The sequence below is a fragment of the Callionymus lyra genome, chromosome 11, assembly GCF_982586985.1.
Source record: "Callionymus lyra chromosome 11, fCalLyr1.hap1.1, whole genome shotgun sequence".
Taxonomy (NCBI): domain Eukaryota; kingdom Metazoa; phylum Chordata; class Actinopteri; order Syngnathiformes; family Callionymidae; genus Callionymus; species Callionymus lyra.
The window spans coordinates 22,042,203-22,064,893 of NC_141828.1; the positions used below are offsets into that span (position 1 = coordinate 22,042,203).

Sequence of the window (22,691 nt, forward strand, 5' to 3'; positions counted from 1 at the left end):
TCAGAAAATGGAAGACGACGGTCAATCTCCCTCGGTCTGGAGCGCCATGCAAGATCTCTCCTCGTGGGGCATCAATGATCATGAGGACAGTGAGGTATGAGCCCAGAACTACACGACAGGACCTGATCGATAACCTAAGTAGAGCTGGGACTACAGTCCCAAAGAAAACCATCAGTAAGACACTCCGCCGTCATGGATTAAAATCCTGCAGTGCACGCAAGGTCCACCCGCCTAAGCCCCGTCTGAAGTTTGCCAATGACCATCGGGATGATCCAGAGGAGGAATGGAAGAAGGTCATGTGGTCAAACAAAAGTGTAGCTTTTTAGTGCTGTGTTTGGAGAAAGAAGAAGGATGAGAACAACCTCAAGAACAACATCCCACCTGAGAAACATGGAGGTGGAAACATCATTTTTTGGTGAAGCTTTTCTGCAAAGGGTACGGGACGACAGACTTTATTGAGAGGAGGATGGATGGAGCCATGTATCGTGAGGTCTTGGCCTACAACTTTCCCTCAGTAAGAGCATTGAAGATGGGTCGTGGCTGGATCTTCCAGCATGACAACGACCAGAAACACACATCCAGGTCAGGTAAGGAGTGGCTCCGTAGGAAGCATCTCAAGGTCCTGGAACCAGTCTCGTTCCTTTTGTTGCCCAGCGACAATGCTCTGGAAAATATCTGTATGGAGGACTGGGCCAAGATTCCTGCTGCAGTGTGTGCAAAACCTGGTGAAGAACTTAAATAAACATCTGATCTCTGTAATTGAAAACAAATGTTTCTGGACCAAATATTGAGACACATGTATCAAATACTTGTGTCATGCAATAAAATGGAAATGAATGATTTTAAAACATATGAACTCATCGTTCACATGTTCTTAAAAGCTTTCGGCACTTTAACGTAAAAGGTTTTAAATATAATATACATAGAGGAGTAGGAGATAAATCAAAAAGATGGAGAGAATGTGAGCAGTCTTTGTTCGAGAGGGGTGTACAGGGGGGATGGGGTTTCATTCGGAGCAGGACCAGCTGTCAGACTGACAGGAGGGCTTCCCCGCTCCCCCTCAGCAGCTTCTGTATCCACTTGTCTCCATGGCAACAGAAAGCAGAAGAAAAAAAAACGCATTATGTAACTGGGAAGTGTCGCTGGTTTAAAGAGTGACTTATTTGAAAATAAGAAGGAAAAAAAAAAGAAAGTGGGTTTCTTCCAGCTGAAGAGAGCAATCCTTCTTCAGCAGAGAGAGTTTTTTTTTTTTTTTTTTTTTTTTCGCCCAGACCATAGGCGTGGTTTCGGATGGAGATGCTCCCCGGTGGGATAAACGAGCGCTCGGCCTCGCAAAGGTAAACACGGCGCGGACCCCGGGTTTCATGCTGACGTAGGAGCTGGACTACAAGATGCCGAAAACATCGCTCTGGATCGGCGCTTTGGTGCTGCTTCTGGCGGCGGCGACGACGGGCAAGAAAGCCCGGCAGCCTCGCTGTCCCTCCTCGTGTACGTGCACCAAAGATAACGCGCTGTGTGAAGCCGGACTCATCCCTCGATCCTTCCCTCCCGATGTCATCTCCCTGTGAGTATCCATGGTGTGGTTCTTCTTCTCGGAACCGTCCGTCAATCCTGCTGTCATTCCTCCGTCAGATCGTTCGTCAAGTCGGAATTCAGCGAGATCCCCAAGGAGAGTTTCATCCACACTCCAGCCCTGCACCTCCTGTAAGAGTCTTTGTTGTCCTTCAACGCCATGTTTGGGTCTCAAGTCTAGGGGGGGAGGAGGGGAACACGACATCCCAAAATATCGATATAGCGATATATCGCGATATTCTTTTCCAAGATACTTGACAGCATTGTATCGATTTGTTTTCTTTCCTTACGACTCATTTATTACACGTTAGTATAGTTTGTCAGTGGTTTCAAGTAGTTCAATAATGTTTGTTAAATAAATAAATAATAATTATAGAATTAACGTACATAAAGTCCTCCGCAGCTAAATGAACAATCAAAATCCTGCCGTGACTGAGGACAAGAGGATACAGTCGAGTCCAGCACAAGACTTCAAGTAGTTCAATAATGTTTGTGTAAAATAAATAAATTCTATTTTTATAATTCACGTACAAATATTTACTGGGTTTGTCCAATTTTTGTGTTGCAAAATAGCACAAATATTTACTGCGTTTGTCCAATTTTTGTGTTGCGATTAACCCTTCTGGCCACTTGCCTCAATCGTTACGTCCTCCGTGGCTAAATGAACAATTAAAATCCCACCGTGACTGAGGACAAGAGGATACAGTCGACTCCAGCCCTCGACTTCAAGTACTTCAATAATGTTTGTGTAGAATAATATATTCTATTTATAGAATTAACATACAAATTTTTACTGCGTTTGTCCATTTTTGTGTTGCAATAACACTTCTGGCCACTTATCAATCGTTACGTCCTCCACGGCTTAATGAACAATTAAAATCCTGCTGTGACTGAGGACAAGAGGATACAGTTGACTCCGACACTCGACTTCAAGTAGTTCAATAATGTTTGTGTAAAATAAATAAATTCTATTTATAGAATTAACGTACAAATATTTACTGCGTTTGTCCATTTTTGTGTTGCAATAACACTTCTGGCCACTTGTATCAGTCGTTACGTCCTTTGCCGCTAAATGAACAATTAAAATCCTGCCGTGACTGAGGACGAGAGGACAGGTTGACTCAGTTTGGACATATTTTGGTTTCAAAACAAAAGAAAGAAGTTACGACTTCGTCAAGAGTCATGTGGTCTGTAAATTATGCAACGCCAGAGTCAAATACTCGACAATACTACAAATATAACCTTGTTACTACATTATGGTAATATATCGCATCCGTGCCCCTGTATCGTGATACGTATTGTATTTAGATTATTGCCAATGCACACCTTTACTACACAGCTCTGCCATTGATTTCATTAGTAAAAATAAACATTCAGAATTTGTTGTTTAAATCCACAAACAATGTCTAACGGTTTAGATTTAACCAATTATTTAAAATACAATTTTTTGGGATCAAAGCTCCTAAATTTCTTTCTGGCCACATTAAATATACTGATGGTTGTTAACAATATTCTCATAAACTAGTCCCGTTTCTAAAGCCGGGTATTTGTTATTTTTCAAAGCAAATTTAACTCATCATCTTTACTCTGTGTAACGTCATTTTCTTTTTGTTAGTATTGATCTAATAAAATCGGTAGCGAAAATAAGTATCGTTCTAGGACCTGTAAGATATCGGTATCAGTACCAAAAACCTTTGATCGACACGTAAACAAAGAGTCACTGAAAGAAACTTGTTCTATGTTCAGCCTCTTCACAGCAAACAACCTGGATTCCATAAATGAAGATGCATTCATGGGACTTCCCCACCTGGAATATTTGTGAGTAAACGAGGACACGTTTCCTGAAAAAAAAAAGGTTTTCTTAATCTTAATTTCTTTCACAGATTCATTGAAAACAACCAGATCAGGTCGATATCGCCGTTTGCTTTCCGTGGCCTGAAGACGTTAGTGCACCTGTGAGTATTTACGTCATCCTGGAAGAGGTTTTTGGTAATAAAAAAAAAGCCTTGAATGGACAAAAACGTGTGTATTACACAAAATAAATGTTTGATTCCACTGTATTGTTATGAAATACATTGTATATGTAGACTATTTTCAGCAAACCGTACTTTATTTTCTGCCAAAAATAAGCCGAAAAAAGGAAGATTATAAAACAATTAAAGTATCATATTCTAAGTTGTGTATTCTTCCTTAAATTCTGCCAAAAGCCGTTGGCATCCGTGGAGCGTCACTGAAGGAAGGATCTGGCTCCAGTGAGCTCGCTCTGTCACTGGCAACACAACAAACATCCCTGACCCCTAAGAAGCTCGTAACATGATCGGGGGAACAGTGCGAGTATTTGTTGCAGACAAAGGCGTAAAGTTGCTGAAAGGGCAAGTCTAAGAATAGACACGTTCCCAGAAACACACATGAGAAACGTTCATGCAGACAAACTAGCATCGTAGCAATAAAAACAAGTGGAAAACTGCTTCAATAGAGGTTGAAGGACCTGATCCTATAAAATGTTATTTTGACTCTCAGACCATCTGTTGTTTTGTTTTCCAGGAGTCTGGCATACAACAATCTTGAGTCTCTGCCCAAAGATCTGTTCCGAGGGCTTGACGCCCTGACAAAAGTGTAAGTAAATATCTTATGTAATGAGCAGAAGAACAATGAAAAAACCATCTTATTTATAGAGTGTGTGGGCGTCTGCTGCGTTTAACGCTATTAAAATTACATGCAGAGCTTCAGTCACATTGAGCGCCAACGTGTGACACGATGATTCTTTCTTTAGAGATTTAAGAGGGAACCAGTTCACGTGCGACTGCAAGCTCAAGTGGTTGGTGGAGTGGATCTACAGCACCAACGCCACCGTGGATCAGATCCACTGCAAGGGCCCCAACTCTCAGGTGGACAAGAAGATCAACGACCTGGTGCCACAGTCCTTCGACTGCATCACCACAGGTCGGGGAGTTACTGTGGAAAAATATGCATTTTTATAAAGTTTATCTTTCCTAAATATCACCAATATAAATATTTTTAAATGTATGGTATAACAGTACTATACAATTATTTAAAATATTATGGGTTTTAAACATATTTCAATGTTTGTTAAATACATATGTATGTATACTTGTGTACTTTCCCCTTTTCATCATGTTTTCCGGACTTTATTATTCAATTATGGTTATTTGTTTTGCTCTCTTACATGTGAATTCAATAAACAGTATTTATTTAGTATTTTCATTCATAAACAGACGTATATTTTTCAGATATATTTTAAAATACTAATTAAATTGTTGTCTTCTGCTTCAGAAAATGCTGAAACTACTTTCAAGCTGCATTTATTCACGTGATTTGTTTCAATGTGTTCCTCCCCGTCGCAGAATTCGCTTCCTATCAGTCCATGAAGTTCGAGTCGATCTCCGTGGAGGCGTTCACCTTCGGCGACGACCAGTACGTCGTCTTCGCGCAGCCGTTCATCGGGAAATGCAGTTTCCTGGAGTGGGATCACGTGGAGATGGTCTTCAGAAACTACGACGATATCGACAGTAAGTCAAGATTTGGAGAATTAAAAACACATCAATAGTTCATCGTAGTTCTATTTAAAGATTATTTCTTTATTTTATGTCCATCACAGATGTTTAATTAACATTCAATAACTACTCATTTAACCTGTTGTTTATGTACAAAACCACAAAAATATTGACATATTATTGAAACAAATTTGCTTTAGCCTTGCATGAATATGAATATGTACTTTGTGAATAAGTAGTATTCAGTGGTCAGGGGCAGAAGTATTTCAATATTAAAATTACATTCAATTAGCAAACTAAATCTTCTATCTTCTCTTATTGTTAGCATTAGCTTGTTAGCGAGCATTGACTAGCATTAGCATCTTAGCCTTACGCTAATATAAGGGTAGGAGAGTTTATTACATTGTTCAATTAACCGCCGCTTTAATTAATTTAAAGCAAAACGTTAAAATCTCTGACAGATTAAACACCTATATTGGGACTTTATTAAAAATATATATATATTTTGTCTTTCTTAATGTCAGGTTGTTCATTGTCTCAGAAAGTTTAATAAGGTAACAAAAAAGTATAAACAAATCGGGCAATTTGAATGGATTTAAATGTTTTATTAACTGTATATTGAGGCTGTTGCTTAAACATACAAATAATAATTTTAGTTTAGAGTCAGAATTCTGTTTATTCTAATTATTATTATTATATATTATTAATGATAAATTAATGATTAATTATTATATCTTCCTGTCTCTTTGCGCTTGATGGATCTACTGACTCCTACAAGACATTTTTATTTGTTTAGGCTTTTCCTTGATTTTCTGGAACTCCTTCTCAGTATTATCTTGATCTTTAAAGTATATATTTTATTGAATATTGTTTTGATTGTTTAAGCGCTTTGTGACCCTGGTCTGGAAAATCGCTATATAAATACAAATTACTTACTATTACTGGTGGAAGGTTCGACCAATTAGGAATTTGTTTAGGTAAATATGTGCCACGTTAAACATGAAAAAACAACATCCTTAACACAACTAAAATAGAATGTTACTGTTTAGAGACTATAATTTAGAGTTAGAAAACCTAAATAGATATTTAGATTATCTAAAAACGATAACGCGCTTCTCTTCTCCAGGCACTTCTACGGTGATCTGCAAGCCGCTGGTGATCGACAACCAGCTCTTCATCATCGTGGCTCAGCTCTTCGGAGGTTCTCACATCTACAAGAGGGACACGTCCGCCAACAAGTTCATCAAACTCCAAGGCATCGACATCCTCAAGATCCGCAAACCCAACGACGTGGAGACGTTCCGCATCGACGGCGAGTCCTTCTTCGTGGTCGCCGACAGCTCCAAGGCCGGCTCCACCACCATCTACAAGTGGAACGGCAACGGCTTCTACTCGCACCAGTCGCTGCACCAGTGGTACCGCGACACCGACGTGGAGTACATGGAGATCTCCTCCAAGCCTCACCTGATCCTGTCCAGCAGCTCCCAGAGGCCCGTCATCTACCAGTGGAACAAGAGCAGCAAGCTGTTCGACCGGCGCACGGACATCCCCGAGATGGAGGACGTCTACGCCGTCAAGCATTTCCACGTCAAGTCCGAGCTCTTCATCTGCCTGACCCGCTTCATCGGCGACTCCAAGGTGATGAAGTGGGACGGCGCCCTCTTCAGGGAGCTGCAGACAATGCCCTCCAGAGGCTCCATGGTGTTCCAGCCCTTCTCCATGGGCGGCTGGCAGTACGCCATCCTGGGCAGCGACTACTCCTTCACTCAGGTGTACCACTGGGACGCCAAGAAGGGGGAGTTCGTCCACTTCCAGGAGCTGAACATCCAGGCGCCGAGGGCCTTCGCGCCGGTCTCCATCGACAACCGGCAGTTCCTCCTGGCCTCCAGCTTCAAGGGGAAAACTCAGATTTACGAGCACTTGGTCATCGATCTGAGCAACTGACTGGTCGTTGCAGGTTCAACCGCGAGAGATTATCACCCTTGAGGGAGCAGTGGGCTTTATTTTTCCACCACCTGTGCATGACATAGAAACTTGTATCACATCCAGATGAGATGCATGTGGAGTTCAAACGCATCTTAGGATAGACTGACATGAATGCATGACATCATCACTTCATCCTTTTGGCTTCTCGTCCAGCAGAGGCCTCTTTACAACCGTCTCGTTTATACATTTGTAGTCTCATACGTATCGGAGGAATTTTAACTTTTCAACAACTCTGCCAAAAAATCTAATGTTTACATTTTTCCGGTCTTTGCACTTAAAATATTTGTAAAGTAAAGATTTTTCTAAGTCTCGGCAGTTTCTTCGCCGAGACGGAGATTACGACCGTCGCTCACTCGTGCGTCCGCATCCATGACTCGTGTTTGTGTGCTGGAGTGAGATTTGTGCGAGTGAACCGGACGACAATTCATCAGCAGTGTATCGTGAAGATTCAACTTAGCGGTTAGTTCGTTAGTTAGTTAGAGATATTTACGGCAAATAAACGCTTCCATCATCCAGCGCCAAGTCATTTTCTTTTTTAGTTGTCATCGACATTTTCCACATGATCAGTTCCATGGTTTCACATTGTGACTCCACACCTTAACTAAATGTTACAAAGGCAATAATTCCTTTAACTCTTGTGTTGTCTCAGGGTCAAGGTGACCCGGAGGCCCCGAAAACAAATGGTCTTTATTCATTTCTCTGGAGATCTCCTTCGGGAAATTAGGTGTCAGTTCTCAGCAGACGATAGAGGGAACAGAAGTTTCATAAACGTAAGAACAAAGGGCAAATGTTTTTGTGGTATCCCTTGTGTTGTCTCAGGGTCAAGGTGACCCAGAGGCCCCAAAAACAAATAGTCTTTATTCATTCCTGTGGAGATCTCCTTCGGGAAATTAGCTGTCAGTTCTCAGCAGACGATAGAAGGTACAGAAGGTTCATAAACGTAAGAACAAAGTGCAAATAAAAAGAACAAAGCCGAAAAGAGATGACAAAGTGCAAATGTTTTTCCTGGTATCCCTTGTGTTGTCTCTGGGTCAAGTTCAAAGACCTCAGCCACTGCGTATGTATTTCTAGAAGCCAGGGAGGTTGTTAACCTTGACCCAGAGACAACACAAGGGATACCACAACGACATTTGTTTCCGGGCCTTCGGGTCACCTTGACCCCGAGATGACACAAGGGTTAATCATGGATTCAGAGTTAAAGTTTTTGTTACCAGTTTTGCAAATATTGAAACAGAATTCTTCACACAAATTACAGAAAAATAAAGTAAATACAAACAAATAAAATCATTTTATTTTCTCCAACAAAGTGCACGCCTCAAGTCTACAAAGCAGCACATTACAATGTAATGGAATAAATACAATAAAATTCGCTGAATTAAAAAAAAAGGAAAAAAAAAAAAAAGGATCCAAAAGACAAATAAAGGAGATACACAAGTACCTGCACAATCACGCGATGGCAGGACGACGTTTTTTTTTGGAAGTCTCCACGAGACAAACTGCTTCTTTCATGCATCTTCACATTTCCTGTCCTCGGCTCAAGGCCGTCAAGCCAGACGTCGGGGACAGGAGGCGCTCGCGCTCGGACACCCTGGAAAACTTGTGCAACTGCAGCAGGACTCTCGGAAAAAAAAGACTCGCCTCCCTGCCGCCTAGAGAAAAATAAAGTGAACACATTTTCAGTTTTAACTGAAGGATACTACTCAAGTCTAGTGGTGCAACAGTGTTTTCTTTTCCTCAGGCAAACGATAAAAAATAAAAAGGTGAGGGAACGCATCCCTTAATATTCCACGATATACTCCAATAATTTAGTGCTCTTTAAATAAAATAAAAACACTATTTTCATACAGTGGCTTTTGAAAGTAAAATCGGACTGAAAGGCTGGAAGAGACATCAATTATATCAGGGAAAAGAAAATCAGATGAAAAAAGTATCGACAATTAAATTCTGTACACGAACCAAAAATCAATTTACAATACAGTACCTGCAGATGTTATGCATACAGTACGATTCTCTTTTTACATGTTTTAGCACGAGCTCCAGCCTGATCTATATGCTGACTCAACACGGGTGGGAAAGCAGCTATTTTTTTTAGCCATTTTTTAACGGTTATTCTGCAAGGATAGTAGATCTTTTTTTTCAAAAAAGAAATCGGAAACTTTATTGCAGGATTTGCATACTGCACGTGTTACATGGATCCGTCGTGTGACGAAGAGCAGCGGTCGGAAGGACGGAGGGGGAGGGAGGGAGGTGGTGGGAGGGTGAGGGTGAGGAAATAAAAAGCTGTTCTTGTTGGTTTCTCAGCGAGTCCATCTCCGATCGCCTGTACAGTACATTCGTGGCTGGTAATTGCACGAGACCAGCCGAGGCCGCCCTGAATCCGCGAGGTGAGGACCTTCAGTGCTGAAGTGTGTCGACACTTAATCCAGTGGTGAGAGAGGAAATCGGAGCTCCGCCGTCACAGTTTCAGCTCGTTGGCGATTTTGCAGGCGATGTTCTTGAAGGCGATGGACGTGCCCGATATCCTCTTGAAGCGCACGCCGTTGAGGGAGAGGCGCGGCAGCTTGCAGACCTCCATCTCCCACTGGACCAGGTTGTCCTGGCGAGCGTCGCCGTGGACGCAGAAGAGCAGGAAGCGTTCGCGCTGCTCATAGTCGCAGCTGTTGGCGTCCAGGACCTTCCGGATCTCCCGCATCATCTCGGCCGGCTCCATGGAGGACGTGGTTTTCATGCTCCAGGTGAAGCGCAGCGAGCGGGGTTTGGAGTCCCGGCCGGCCTCGTCCTTGGGGTCCCCGGAGGCGCTCCTGAAGTGAGGGAGGAGAGACGGTGAGGGGGGTGGGGGAGGATGGTTAGGGGGTTGGAAGATCTCACCTGGGAGTTTCTGTCCTGGCGCTCGCCTCTCCTTCGCTAGGAACCCTGAAACGAACCAGAAGACGGTTAGGATCTGATCAAGAGGCGTCGCAGCCGGACAGAGACGGGGGTCAGACATCATGCCGGGAGAGAATCCACACAGATCAGGGACCAGAACATGGTGACACCCCTGCACACCTGGCATTAAAGCAGACGATAATAATCCACACAACAAGTTTTGTGTCAAGATAGAGACATATTGTTTCTTTTGTGTATTAAAATTAAAGTGATGATTCACCTGAAATTCAAATTCCACTCATTTTCTACTCAACCTCATGTTGACTAAGGGTTGGGATTATTTTCAGTGAAATATCTTTCTTTTTAGAGTAATAGACAGAAATGTTTGTTCATTTTAATGTAATGACTGGAGCTCAGTTGTCTTCATCTTCATCCAAAAAGACACTTAAAAACATCCAAATACCTCCATAATGCTCATCTGTGACGTCCCTCTTGTATTAAAGCATCAACATTAGGAATTGTTCTGAATTTTTTTTTAAAAGTCTATATTTTAAGCTTGTTTGAATCAGAAGTTTAAAGAATAACATGCGAACAAGACAGAAAGTAATTCCTGAGGTAAATATTGCGAGAGCTTCCAGTGTAAACACTAGACTGTTTGCTCTGAATTTAAATAAAACTTACATTTTTGTCTATAACTACTAAAAAGTATAGATTTCTTAGTATCGAATTATCCGAGCCCTTAGTCGACATGAGAGTGAAATTTGAATTTTGGGTGAACTATCCCTTGAAGACTCTATGGGGGATTTTTCTGATGATTCAAAGCAGTTGTTGTAGTTGTTTTCTGTGAAAAAGCATCACGTGACATTAAGTAGAAAAATAAATAAGGAGAACACAGTGATCTTTACAACTACAGCTGCTGAACTTCTGGAGGAAAAACCCATAAAGTCTCCTCAACAACCTCATAAACAGCACATTTTAATAACAACAACTAGAAACAGCGACATAGCAGAGTTTTCCCTTTTACTCTTACATATATGATTTAAAATAATTATTTAGCTGAAGTTTATGTTTGTAGATGAAAAGTTAGTTCTTAACCCACAGTTGGATATTTAAAAGTTCAACTAATGTGATGATTTAAGTGTGTCTTAAATAGATGTTGGACTCTATTGTATCATCAGTATGTGTCTGTTTGTACAAAACTCTCTTTTCATTGAAATATTTACATTAGAAAATTATCTTAAGCCCCGCCCACTGAAAACACTTTGTTTCTCTTGAGATTTAATCTTCTTAACCATTACCAAAAGCTGACATTGGTCAATCATCAAGGTTTGTCACCACGCATCATTACCTCCAAGGGAATTGGGCTGTTTTTCAATACTTGTTTGATTTGCACTCGCTCACTTGCCGTAAACCGTTGCTATGACATCACATTAATGGCACTTGACCTCGTTCACTAAAATATCACGGATCAGCCACACCTTGATTCTGGGACTGATGACACGTGGTGACAAACCTCGATGCTTAACAGATCACAGCAGAGTTTAATGAATTCTCTTTAAAATAAAATAAATAACAATTAAAATATTAGTTTCTTCTTTGGTGGAAAACAGACAGCAGACAATTATTGTCCACTACTGCCACCTCATGGACGCTTTTTTCATGCAACGAAGCAATGCGTTGTGGGTAATATACAGCTCTGAAGGGGACATGATGAGGGACTTGCATCTTGGAGAGGAAGACGTCAACATTTGAAACATGGGATATCTCTAATAGCTCATATTATTTATTTTATACAAGGATTGTCAAGCTAAAATAAATACCAAGGTGGCCTTAAAATTATGGGATGTATAATGTTTTTAGTTTTTTTTAATCACTTTAATTACAGGGGTATGTGGGGTGTCTTCACTGTCACAAACTCTTCATACATCTAGGCTGAAACAAGGGGGAAGTCGTGAGGCAATTTTGGAGGTTTAGTAAAGCCCATCTTCAGAAGACACACGGGGAGGAAGTACATGGTAATAACACATGTCAGTGGGTCAGGTGTGTAGTGGGGCAGGTACTGTCGGAGGAAGAGTGCTGCAGGCTTTTTTTATTTTTATTAATCTCCTACCTCCGGGTGGACCTGAAAGACATAGCTCTAAGCGGGAGAGAAGGAGAAAGAGTTGTGACGTGAAGCTGTGATGATGTCAAGATTGCACCATCATAGGAATTATAGATTTTCGTTTTTCATTCTCTTATGTATGTAAATAAAAGTCGGGATGACCAGATGAACAACGATGGTAGAGACGTTAGGCTGACCTGCGGACGAACTTGGAGGTGATCTTGCTGATGATGCCGGTCGACGTTCCTCTCCGTTGCTGAGCGAGAGCTCCGGTGTCGTGGGACAGCGTCGGTGAGGCCGGAGGTCCGTTGTAAGTGGCGCTGCGCCGGTCTCTGAGCTGAGCGCCGTGGAAGGTGCTTCGACTGGTGGTGCCGCGGGGGAAGCGGTTCTTCTCGGGGGTGCTAATACTGTGTGCAGACGGTGAGGTGGAGGGACCTCGAGGAGACGAGCTGCGACGAGAAAGACAGTGACTCAGTGGGTCACTTAAAGTGATTGTTCACCCAGAATTTTACCGTTTTTTCTACTCACCCTCATGTCGACTAAGGGTTGGGATTATTTTCAGAGTAATCTGTTCTTTTTTAGAGTTATAGACACATATGTTTGTTCATTTTATTGTAGCGACTGGAGCTCAGTTGTCGTCATCTGTATCTTAAGTTTGTTGGTAGTGGAAGATGAAGACGAAGACAATTGAGCTCCAGTCGCTACAATAAAATTAACAAACATTTTTGTCTATAACTCTATAAAGGAGCGGATTACTCTGAAAATAATCCAAACCCTTAGTCGACATGAGGGTGAGTAGACGATAAGTGACAACTTAATTTAAAGTCTCCTGAAACTGTCCGGAGCTCACCTGGATTTCAGCTCTGTGTTGTCGTCTATAGGGGGCAGTGTGCTCTTCGAAGGATGCCCTGACGCCGACATGGACTTGGTGTGACGTGGTCGTGTGGAGCTCATGGCAGATGATGCGGTGCTCCCCGACACCTCAGTTAAACTGGAGCAGATACAAACATTATTCTGGTGCTTTTTATTTAAGATGACGTCAACTTTGAATGTCAGCAGGAGACGCAAATATTTAGTGGAGCATACTTTAAGTTTGAAGAATTTAGCGATTGTCAAACACAAGCTTGGTTTCCATTAATATCAGATTGAAACCATGAGGCGTCTGATCTGTTCCTGATCCCTTCTAAAAAAGTAGGTACCTGCTATCTTTGCCATTGGGAATTGCTGAGTACCGATCTGTAGACGATCGTTCACACACATACGTGTTCCTGCGAGTCATTGATCCATTCGTCTATGGAGAGAAAATGTTATCAATATATATTTTTTTATTGGGAAAAAACTGAATGTGTTTCAATGAAAAACTATTTTAAAAACAACACACCATAACACTTTATAGAAGGCATATTACAGTGACGCTAAACAAAGTTTTACTTCCTCTAACTTAAATCAACACATTAGTTGCCTTACCTTTAACTATTATAATTTGACCTTCATTAAATACCTGTACTTTATAATTATCTATGGCAACCTACAAGGTTTATAAACAGTCAAAATAACTTATATACAGTAGTATGCATTGTATTATCCGTTATATAGTAAGTAAGTAAGTAAGTAATTTTTATTTATATAGCGCTTTTCCAGACAAGGGTCACAAAGCGCTTAAACAATCAAAACAATATTCAATAAAGTATATACTTTAAAGGTCAAGATAAAACTGATAACAGGAGTTCCAGAAAATCAAGGAAAAGCCTGAACAAATAAAAATGTCTTAAGATGTTTCTTGAAGGAGTCAGTAGACTCCATCAAGCGCAAAGAGAGAGGAAGATCGTTCCAAAGCTTAGGAGCAACAGTCTGGAAGGATTTCTCTCCTCTGGTCCTGAACCGTGTGTGAGGAACCATCAGTAGATTCTGATCCACAGACCTCAGAGCCCGAGCTGGGATGTAAGGCTGGATCAGATCAGTGATGTAAGAAGGAGCCTGACCATGAATAGCTCTGAATAGCTCATGAATATTATCCACATATTAATGTTGGAGAAGATGACATCACACTTCCTAACAAAAGTACATCCTTATGTGCAGCTATTAACTATAAACTCTCTTTTTTTTTCTCGCTCACCCCAACAGCACTTGTCGTCTTCTTTCTCTCCTGCACTCCCAGCGGTGACGCCGGAACGTCTCCTTTTGAGGTGCTGAGCTCCAGCCGACGCCCCCCGTCCCACTCCTCCCTGTGGTCACTCTCCACACTTAAGGCTTGGCCGCGCCTCGTGTACGACACTGCCGGGGGAACCGACGGACCAACTGGGAGAAAGATAAAAAAAAGGTTTACCGCCTTGCTTATTTATTGCTGCACGACATGCTGCTGGAAAAAAACACATTTGATGATGCCTTGATACAAAAAAAAGCATCCAGCATGAAGCTTCATGATTTGACATTCCATGACGACTGGGTTTTTTCAACATGAAAACACAGAAGCCGAAGCATCACATGGCAAAGCTGTTCTCTCCCCTCATGCTGTGAGGTGCTGTTCCTGAGGGAGTTGCAGGGAAGCGACCAGCAGATGGCGCCACACAACTGGTCCCACATGACATAGGAGGAAGCTGCTACAATCAATCGTGGCCAACATCAGAAGATTGGACACACAAATGGAGAAACGGAGGACGTCTGACGAGTACGAGCAGGTTCCCCTTATGTGATGAGCAGCAAGCAGCACTCTCAGAGCTGGGAAGTACGAGGTTACTTTACTTTGCTTCTCTACGACAACACCACCACCATCATCATCATCATCATCCCCACCATGATCACTGTAGCGCCGCTGCTTCTGATTGGCCGAGATGCTGCGCGTAACTTTGGGATGAGCCGGAGAAATACTGGAGCTGTTGTTGATGTCGCTGGTGGGCCGCTGCCTCTGACCCAGGATGCTGTTAGTATGAGGTTCACTTCCCTCAAACTGAAAGAAAGGGAGGCGGTAGAAGTGTGAAAACAAGTGACTACGATGTCAGAGTGAGAATCTTCTGACCTCGGGAGCTTTCCTGCCCAATAAGAGATATGTAGCCATGACATCATCGTACTTCTGGCCTTGCAGAGAGTCGGTGATCTCATCTTTAGGGAAGCCCATTGTCACCATGAGCTCTGTGTGAGAACAATTATGGTGAATTGTGAATACTATGGGGAGGAGAGGGGGGAAGAGAGGAGGGAGGAGAGGGGGGAGGAGAGGGGGGAGCCACGCTCACCTATCCTCGATGAGTCACTGAAGTCTGCCTCAGGCTCGATGTAAGGCTTTAGCTCCTCCTCCTCGTGACCCACATTCATCCAGTGGTCCCGCATGATTTGCTAACAAAGGAAGAATATTATTATCTTTTCTGTTAATGATCCAGGATCCACAGGTTTAATGCAGTGATGGCTGACAAGAAAGGATCAACACGGACGTTGATAGCGTTCCTGGAGAAATCGTTATTATTGAACCGCCGGAGAAGACGACATTGATCCGAGACAGAAGCCAGCTTTTTGTGTGGGAATACAAATAGTTTAGGAGGAATTATGTAACTAGATGCCTCACAAGGCGAGACATCTAAATGCAGGTTTTAATGGATTTAACACAAAAGCAATGAATGTACTGATCGATGGTAGAAATTTCAGGAAAATAAATGCTTAAAATGTTTTTAATTTTTTCTGAACAATTCCTCATGTTGAGGCTTCAATACAAGATGGACTTTTTGGAACAAAAAATGTTCTAAAAAGGAAAAGAAAAATATTAATCCCACTAATAATCCCAATCCTTAGTCAAGTCAAATTTTGGGTGAATCATCACTTTAAAATTGTTTTTAACGCATTCAAAGTCACAGTAAATTTGTTTTGTATTATGTCTCAAGATGATGACGTTCCTGCTCAAACATCAAACAGCACACATTTGTTTTGTCAATAGATTTTTATCTATTATTGGTCACACTATCAACAAGCACATCATTATTACCTCCAAACTTCCTCGTTTGACAGGGTTGAGGACGAGGAGTTTCTTCAGCAGGTTCTCACAGTCTGTGGACATGTAGAAGGGAATTCGATACTTTCCTCTGAGAACTCTTTCCCTCAGCTCCTGCACACAGAGACAGCAGTAACATGTTTAATAAAAACAAGAATAAAAAACTATTCCGAGGGTGAATGTCTTTTTCATGATGGCTCAAAATTCTAATTTCACTCTGTCTCTTTCAAACCTAAAATATATATATAGACTTATTTAATTTTGTTGGAACAACTCCTTATATCGATGCTTTAATACAAGAGGGACATTACAGACGAGCAGTATGGAGGTATTTGGATGTTTTTAAGTGTCTTTTTGGACGAAGACAAAGACAACTGAGCTCCAGATACATTAAAATGAACATCATTTTTTGTCTATAACTCTTAAAGGGAACAAATTACTTGGAAAATAATCCCAACCCTTAGTTGAGTGAGTACAAAACAATTGAAATTTGGCATTAAACTTCTGGCCGCTAGATGGAAGCACTCATTTCGATTGTTCAACTAAAAGAGAGTAGTACAATCACAAGATGTCACTAAAGTTCAATCTCCTAAAAATAGTGTATTGAAATATATCTTATAGTGATGCAAATATATTGAATTTAATCATAGTGTGAGCTAAAAATATATTGAATTGAATCGTATCATAAGCTAAATATATCGTATTGAATTGTATCGTGGCCTGAATATGTCGTATCATAAGAATAGTGTAATCACTTGTGACGACTGCATGTTACCAGAGTAAATCAGTAGATACATCACAGAGGAGATGATACAGTATTAAAACAAATATGGTTCACCTTTAGATTTTGCCCGTCGAAGGGCAGCGAGCCGCTGACCAGTGTATACAAGATGACCCCGAGACTCCAGACGTCCACCTCTGGACCGTCATACTTTTTCCCCTGAAATAATTCAGGAGCAGCGTAGGGGGGCGAGCCACAGAATGTGTCCAGTTTGCTTCCCACAGTGAACTCGTTGCTGAAGCCAAAGTCTGCGATCTTGATATTCATATCGGCGTCTAACAACAGGTTCTCTGCCTGAAAAGCAGAAGTGAAGAAAAAACGTTTCAGTTGAGCATCGAGGTGAGAGAAGTTTTTGGATCTCACCTTCAGATCTCTGTGGACTATCCTCCTCTGGTGACAATACTGAACCGCCGACACAATCTGAGCAGAAGAAGATCAACGGTTACCATATGTTAAGAACAGCTTCAGGATAAAAATAATAATAATAGGACCTGTGACATTCACTACATCCAGCTTACTCTTGAGAACACATCAGATTAAAAATTATATTCTGGAGAAAGAAATCTGTAGAATTTACCTTTAAAGTTACAGAATTTCCCAAGTTGATATGTACCTTCAAAGTGACCATTTATTTAGTAAAAAACATGTTATTTCTTGATTGAGTGTACATATTAATAGTAAAAAATATTCTGCCTTATTGTTTTATTTTATCTACAAAAACTGTTTTTTAAGGATTTTTTCCTTCTTATGTTTTGCTATATGTCTGACTGGAATGCAATTATTTTAATGTTCCAACAGAAAATAATACATTTCAGTGGAACATATAGTATTGTAAAACATTTAAGTGGTTTATAGAACCTTCTTTTTAGAAATGCAGCTTGCTCACACCACTATGAAACCCACCTACCCCACCATTAACCAGTTCATAGCCATTTTGTGATCAGGAAATACATGGACCCATGATTTATAATTTGATAAATGTCTGGATTTATAAATCCGTTTTGTGCCTTACAAATGTGCCACTGATTTTTATTTTCATCTGGTTTCTGAGGTATCAAGCTTTAAGTAGCTCTTATGATCAGGATTAAGAAGATTATTTAGTCTACCACACCAGCCTCCATTGAGTCCATCACTTAAGAGTTGTGATGCATTCAGGCACCACTGGGTGTCAGACCGAAGCTGCAGCTGGAGGAAGTTTCTTATGACCCCCCTGAAGCTTCTACTCTCCATCTTCCCTCTGCAGTGTGTGACAAGGCCCTGATGTTGCAGCATGCAGTTTTTTCTTCTGAAAACCACTAATGGAATGACGACAGAGCAGAGATTTTGATGACTCACCTGTCTGAACTTGGCACGTGCCTCCTTCTCCTTCATTCTACCATGGGCAACTAGATAGTCAAATACTTCTCCTGGAGGAAAAAATATGAAATCATCATGGACACTGCTTCATTGATGAAAGTCTCATGCTTCTTCTTCACTTTTATAATAACTTCACTCGGATCTTTGAAGGGTTTGTGGTGTTATGTGCTGAATGTTAGATCAAAGACTGGCTGCTGTGCAAAATGTCGAGGGCGCTGTCAGTGTTTGCGAAATGAGATCACGTGGAGTAACTATCGGGTTTATGCTTTACTCACCACCGCTGGCGTACTCCATCACCAGATAAAGTGTCTTCTCCGTCTCTATCACCTCGAATAGTTTCACTGCAGGAAAAAAAATCCATCAATTCATACAACTCAACATAGATTTGTGCTTTTAATAAACAGTTCTTCCTTAGATTAGCTAAATAAAATCAGTCTATTAAGGTATTGGTTCACTTGTTTTTTGCGTTAGAGATAAAATATTTACTTTCCCGTCTGTTTGTGTATGTCTATGAATATTGTTGCTATTTTTTCTTTTGCTATGACAAATACTCTGAATCACGTCTTTTAATTAAAAGATAAAAGAGGAATACTTCATATTCATTTGTTTACAGATAAAGCAAATGTGTGTAATAATGTTGTGTGTTCAGAAGTTCCAATGAAAAATGAAACATACCAATGTTGGGATGATTCAGGAGCTTCATTATTCGAACTTCCCTGAAGAGCTGTTGATAAACAAGAGAAAAGTCAACATTTGTTTTTGGGCCTCAGGACTTTATAAATGATGTCATTCCAGGAAGTAAAAAAATAATGTATGAATTGATCAGGTATTTAACTGTGACATGTTAAAGGTATGCTTATGATATAGAGAGAGTTACGGCAGCTTCTAAGAACGTTCACAATTCATGGGTCACAATGAAGTGCCACTTGAAAATACCCCAATAGTACCTTTAACAAAAAATAATCAGAGCTCATCATCATGTGACGAGTCATGAGTTGACCTTTACATAAAATTCTTATCAGCAAAATGTGATTCTTAAAAAAACAAAACAATATTTAAATTCACACTTATTCATTGATTATTCTGCCATCTTAACCGTTTACGTCACATGTTCTTCAACCACTTTGAGGAGCTGTTGAATCATTTACGTTGTGTTGACTCACTGAAAGAACTGACAAACCTACCAGATCGTTAAATATTAAAAAAAAGAAGAAAATGCTCACTGGGATGTGGCATCTGCTGCTACCTGAGGCGGAACACGCTTATTTCTTTGTATCACGTCACATCAATCCGGTTCTTCAGCTATACGTCAGTCCAGATATTATATAACGCTGTCAATGTTGACATTAAAAAATCCAAATATAACTCAGGGTAGGCAGCGGCGGTATAGACTATTGGAATGGTCTTATGCAAGCGTTTCTAGGTCAACAGCCTCGAATTGCATCCAGAGAAGTATTCTTCAAGACTGAAGTATTTCCTCAAAACAGACAGCAGCTATGCAATTCTTTATTATCCTTCAAAGTTTACCTTATGACCGTTACGCTTGTATTATCCCTGGTCGAAGACAAGGAAACTAGTAGCAGAAAAGGTTCAATAATTTACAAGCTAGTTTTGGTTTGTATCTCAGCAACAATCCCTGCTCCATGTTCATTAAATGGCAAGTCATTCTGGGAAATCCCCCAATGGTAAGACAGTGATTGGAGTGGAATCATACTGCTTTGTCAGGAGTAAGCATGCATGTCACATAAATGAACAGACTATTTAGTAGACGGTTTTCAAAACATCCTCTTGTGCACTTGTGTACCGGGTCTCAGAACGGACACCCTCTTCTAGGCGACCCCTGTGTCTAAGCAGTGTTCTACTACACCACTATCCCTTCTTCAGACAAAGCCATCTGGACGCTTTATTTGCAGACTATTTTTTTTGTCCATGGCTCTCTTCCTCTTGCTGTTGTGCCTAGTGTACCGTAGGTCTTGTTCAGGGAATGGCTGACGAATCCCCTGCTGGCCACCTCCACTGGCATGCATCTGGTTGTCCAACCATTCCACTGACATTCCTCCAAGAGCTTATGGTACTTCTCCCCCTACTGTGTAAAGTGCAGTGGGATTTTCAGTTGCCTCTCCAGATCAACTGCTACCACCCAGTCGAAGATCGTGGAGAGAAAACCAACGGAGCAGATATTTGGTGTCCTCTTTGGATTCTGTCCTCTCTTAACGAAATGGCCTTGGCTGCAGCTTTGGTGTTCAAGTGAGTCAGCCAGTCCTCCTTTGGCCAAAGCCACTGCCCTCTTTTTGGCTCTTCCTTTCCACCCCCCCCCCCCGTGGAACACTGCTCCTCACAGTTTCAAGGGTTGTTGTTCTGGATTCCTCTCTAGTCTCCTAGCCCAGCTCTCTCACTTTACCCTGCTGTCTTGTAATGCTTCTTCATCGGCTTAGAGGTGGGCGAACTCGGTCCTCAAGGGGCCGCAGTGGGTGCAGGTTTTGTTCCAACCGATCGAGCATGCACAGTTTAACCAATGAGGTTTCAGCTAAAACAAGCAACACCAGACTTACAGTCAACTGATGACACTCCTAAGACACCTGATTGGTCAAAAGGTGTCCTCTTGATTGGTTGGAACAAAAACCTGCACCTATTGCAGCACTTGTGGACCGAGTTGTCCACCCCTGGCTTAAGCTCTTCCGTGGCAAAGAGCAAATGTCGGGTGTGGCTGGAGCCACTGGATTCACAGCTAGTTGGTTGTATCTTGCCGTCAATAATAGTCCTGAGAGTTTCTGAGAGTTTATGAGGGAGACTTTGGTTTTGATATAGTTGTTAAACTAATAAGAATAAATTAAATTTTAAACAGGCACATCTTATCAAGTTATCATGTTAACAGTAAGCATCAGAATGAATTGTGAAATATTGATACATTTTAAAAGATCATCATTTTAGGAATTACAAATATTATGACAAGAAAATGAAACAAATACTAAAAAGAAAGGTCTAGTCTCATGATTCAGTGGCTGATCGGATGTCAGAGTGAATCTGCAGCACAAATGAAAACGTTGATGCTGGAAATCATGTACGTTTTCACAAGGATATAGACGAGTAAAGCATTCAAGCGATGTCTAGATGTCACTTTCTGGCTTCTCTCTGCGCATGTGTGCGTCTCTGCCCTGAAGGCCCTCACAAGGAGAGCACGCATGGAGCTATGTGGGAAAGAAAATGAGAACAAATCTAAGGAGAGCTGTGGGAAACAACACTTTTGACACAGCCATGAATTTGATGCAGGACAAAAGACTCCATGCATCCATTTAAAATATTATTGAAACGTAAACAAATTGATAAATTACTGAAAGAATGATCAATATTTTAATGCAACCTGCAGCTAATTTGAAATTCATTCATTCATTAATTTTCTACTGCTTTATCCCTTATCAGGGTCGCGGGGAGATAGGAGCCTATCCTAGTTTCATTGGGCGAAAGGCAGGGGACACCCTGGACAGGACACCAGTCCGTCACAGGGCACACAAAGACAGACAACCATTCACACACACACTCATACCTATGGACAATTTCCCCAAGTTCTCAATCAACCTCTTAATAATATAATTATTACACAATAACGCGTGAAAACAAAATATTTATCATTCCCTGATAACAATCTCGACGTGCCTCAGTCCCACTTGTCTGTGCCAGTGACCTACTTCCAGCCTGCCGGGGGCACCCAGACTCTCAAACTAGCCTTAATTACTGCAGATTCCCCACGCAGGAGAGGTGGAGCAGACTGGAAACGCGAGATTAATTCAGACATGGCTGCTCATCCAACATGAAGATCATTGATAGGCCGAGTCGCCCCGGCGCCCCGTGATGAGTCTGCGCCCGCATAAATAACAATTCTAGCCGTTGGTAAATAACCATTGCTGTGTTTGTCTTAGAGAGTGAAAGTCAAACATGGAGCTGACAGACGGATCGAATGCATCATTGACATTCAGATCGTCTGTCCTTCCGCTCGAACTTCTCTAAATAACTCGGGCGGTAAAAAGACCCATCGCTTTTGCTGCACAACACAGGACACCTCATTTACTAGACAATAAATTTAAAAAAATTGATTTACATTTATTTTACTCTGCATTCATTGTTTAATTTTTAGTCACTTCAACTAAATACATTTAGATTAAATAGACTTTATTAATCCCTCTGGGGATCTCCTTCGGGAAATTAGGTTTCCAGTACACAGCAGACAAGAGAAGGTATAGAAGTTTCATAAAAGCAAGAACAAATGCAAATAAATAGAACAAAGTGCAAATATAAAGAGCATTGATCCTAAAAGGATACAAACATAGAATAACATCACTCCACTTCTGCCCCCAAACTCAGAGTTATATAGTATAATAGCACGAGGAATGAATGAGTCCCTGGGTCTATTAGTGTTGCATCATGGGAGGAGCATTCGTGCTCCAACTGCTTCTCTGCTCACTGATGGCAGTGTTCAGAGGATGACTGTCATCATCCATGATGGACAGTAGTTTTTTTAGTGATCTCCTCTCAGCAACTGTC

General features: G+C 41.3%; 2 protein-coding genes across 4 annotated transcripts in view; one reads left to right on the top strand and one right to left on the bottom strand.

Annotated features, from left to right (window-relative positions):
* The first annotated feature begins 1,249 nt into the window (after positions 1–1,249).
* lgi1a (leucine-rich, glioma inactivated 1a) lies at positions 1,250–7,595 on the top strand. Its single transcript, XM_087803017.1, has 8 exons — positions 1,250–1,564; positions 1,633–1,704; positions 3,319–3,390; positions 3,456–3,527; positions 4,117–4,188; positions 4,346–4,515; positions 4,938–5,102; positions 6,214–7,595. The coding sequence occupies exons 1-8, from the start codon at positions 1,392–1,394 to the stop codon at positions 7,029–7,031; spliced, it is 1,614 nt and encodes a 537-aa protein (XP_087659143.1). The 5' UTR covers positions 1,250–1,391; the 3' UTR covers positions 7,032–7,595.
* Positions 7,596–8,342: 747 nt separating this feature from the next.
* Positions 8,343–22,691, bottom strand: part of mark1 (MAP/microtubule affinity-regulating kinase 1) — a 36,395-nt gene continuing 22,046 nt past the window's right edge. The window contains exons 4-18 of one of the 3 annotated variants that reach the window (XM_087803016.1): positions 18,828–18,876; positions 18,428–18,493; positions 18,132–18,202; positions 17,160–17,216; positions 16,854–17,090; positions 16,010–16,129; positions 15,270–15,369; positions 15,056–15,168; positions 14,782–14,986; positions 14,156–14,337; positions 13,239–13,330; positions 12,890–13,030; positions 12,237–12,488; positions 9,942–9,986; positions 8,343–9,874 (exon numbers count right to left, since the gene is read on the bottom strand). In XM_087803016.1, the coding sequence (XP_087659142.1) occupies positions 9,529–9,874; positions 9,942–9,986; positions 12,237–12,488; positions 12,890–13,030; positions 13,239–13,330; positions 14,156–14,337; positions 14,782–14,986; positions 15,056–15,168; positions 15,270–15,369; positions 16,010–16,129; positions 16,854–17,090; positions 17,160–17,216; positions 18,132–18,202; positions 18,428–18,493; positions 18,828–18,876 (2,076 nt within the window). In that variant the 3' untranslated portion in view covers positions 8,343–9,528. The remainder of the gene's footprint in view (positions 9,875–9,941; positions 9,987–12,236; positions 12,489–12,889; positions 13,031–13,238; positions 13,331–14,155; positions 14,338–14,781; positions 14,987–15,055; positions 15,169–15,269; positions 15,370–16,009; positions 16,130–16,853; positions 17,091–17,159; positions 17,217–18,131; positions 18,203–18,427; positions 18,494–18,827; positions 18,877–22,691) is intronic. The other 2 variants (XM_087803014.1, XM_087803015.1) reach the window with 2 other exon arrangements.

Bases quoted from the DNA above. Each gene is read 5' to 3' on its own strand.
- lgi1a (XM_087803017.1), top strand. From the start codon at position 1,392: ATGCCGAAAACATCGCTCTGGATCGGCGCTTTGGTGCTGCTTCTGGCG. The intron at 3,528-4,116 runs GTGAGTATTTAC...TTTGTTTTCCAG, and splicing joins CTGAAGACGTTAGTGCACCT to GAGTCTGGCATACAACAATC. The intron at 5,103-6,213 runs GTAAGTCAAGAT...TCTCTTCTCCAG, and splicing joins AAACTACGACGATATCGACA to GCACTTCTACGGTGATCTGC.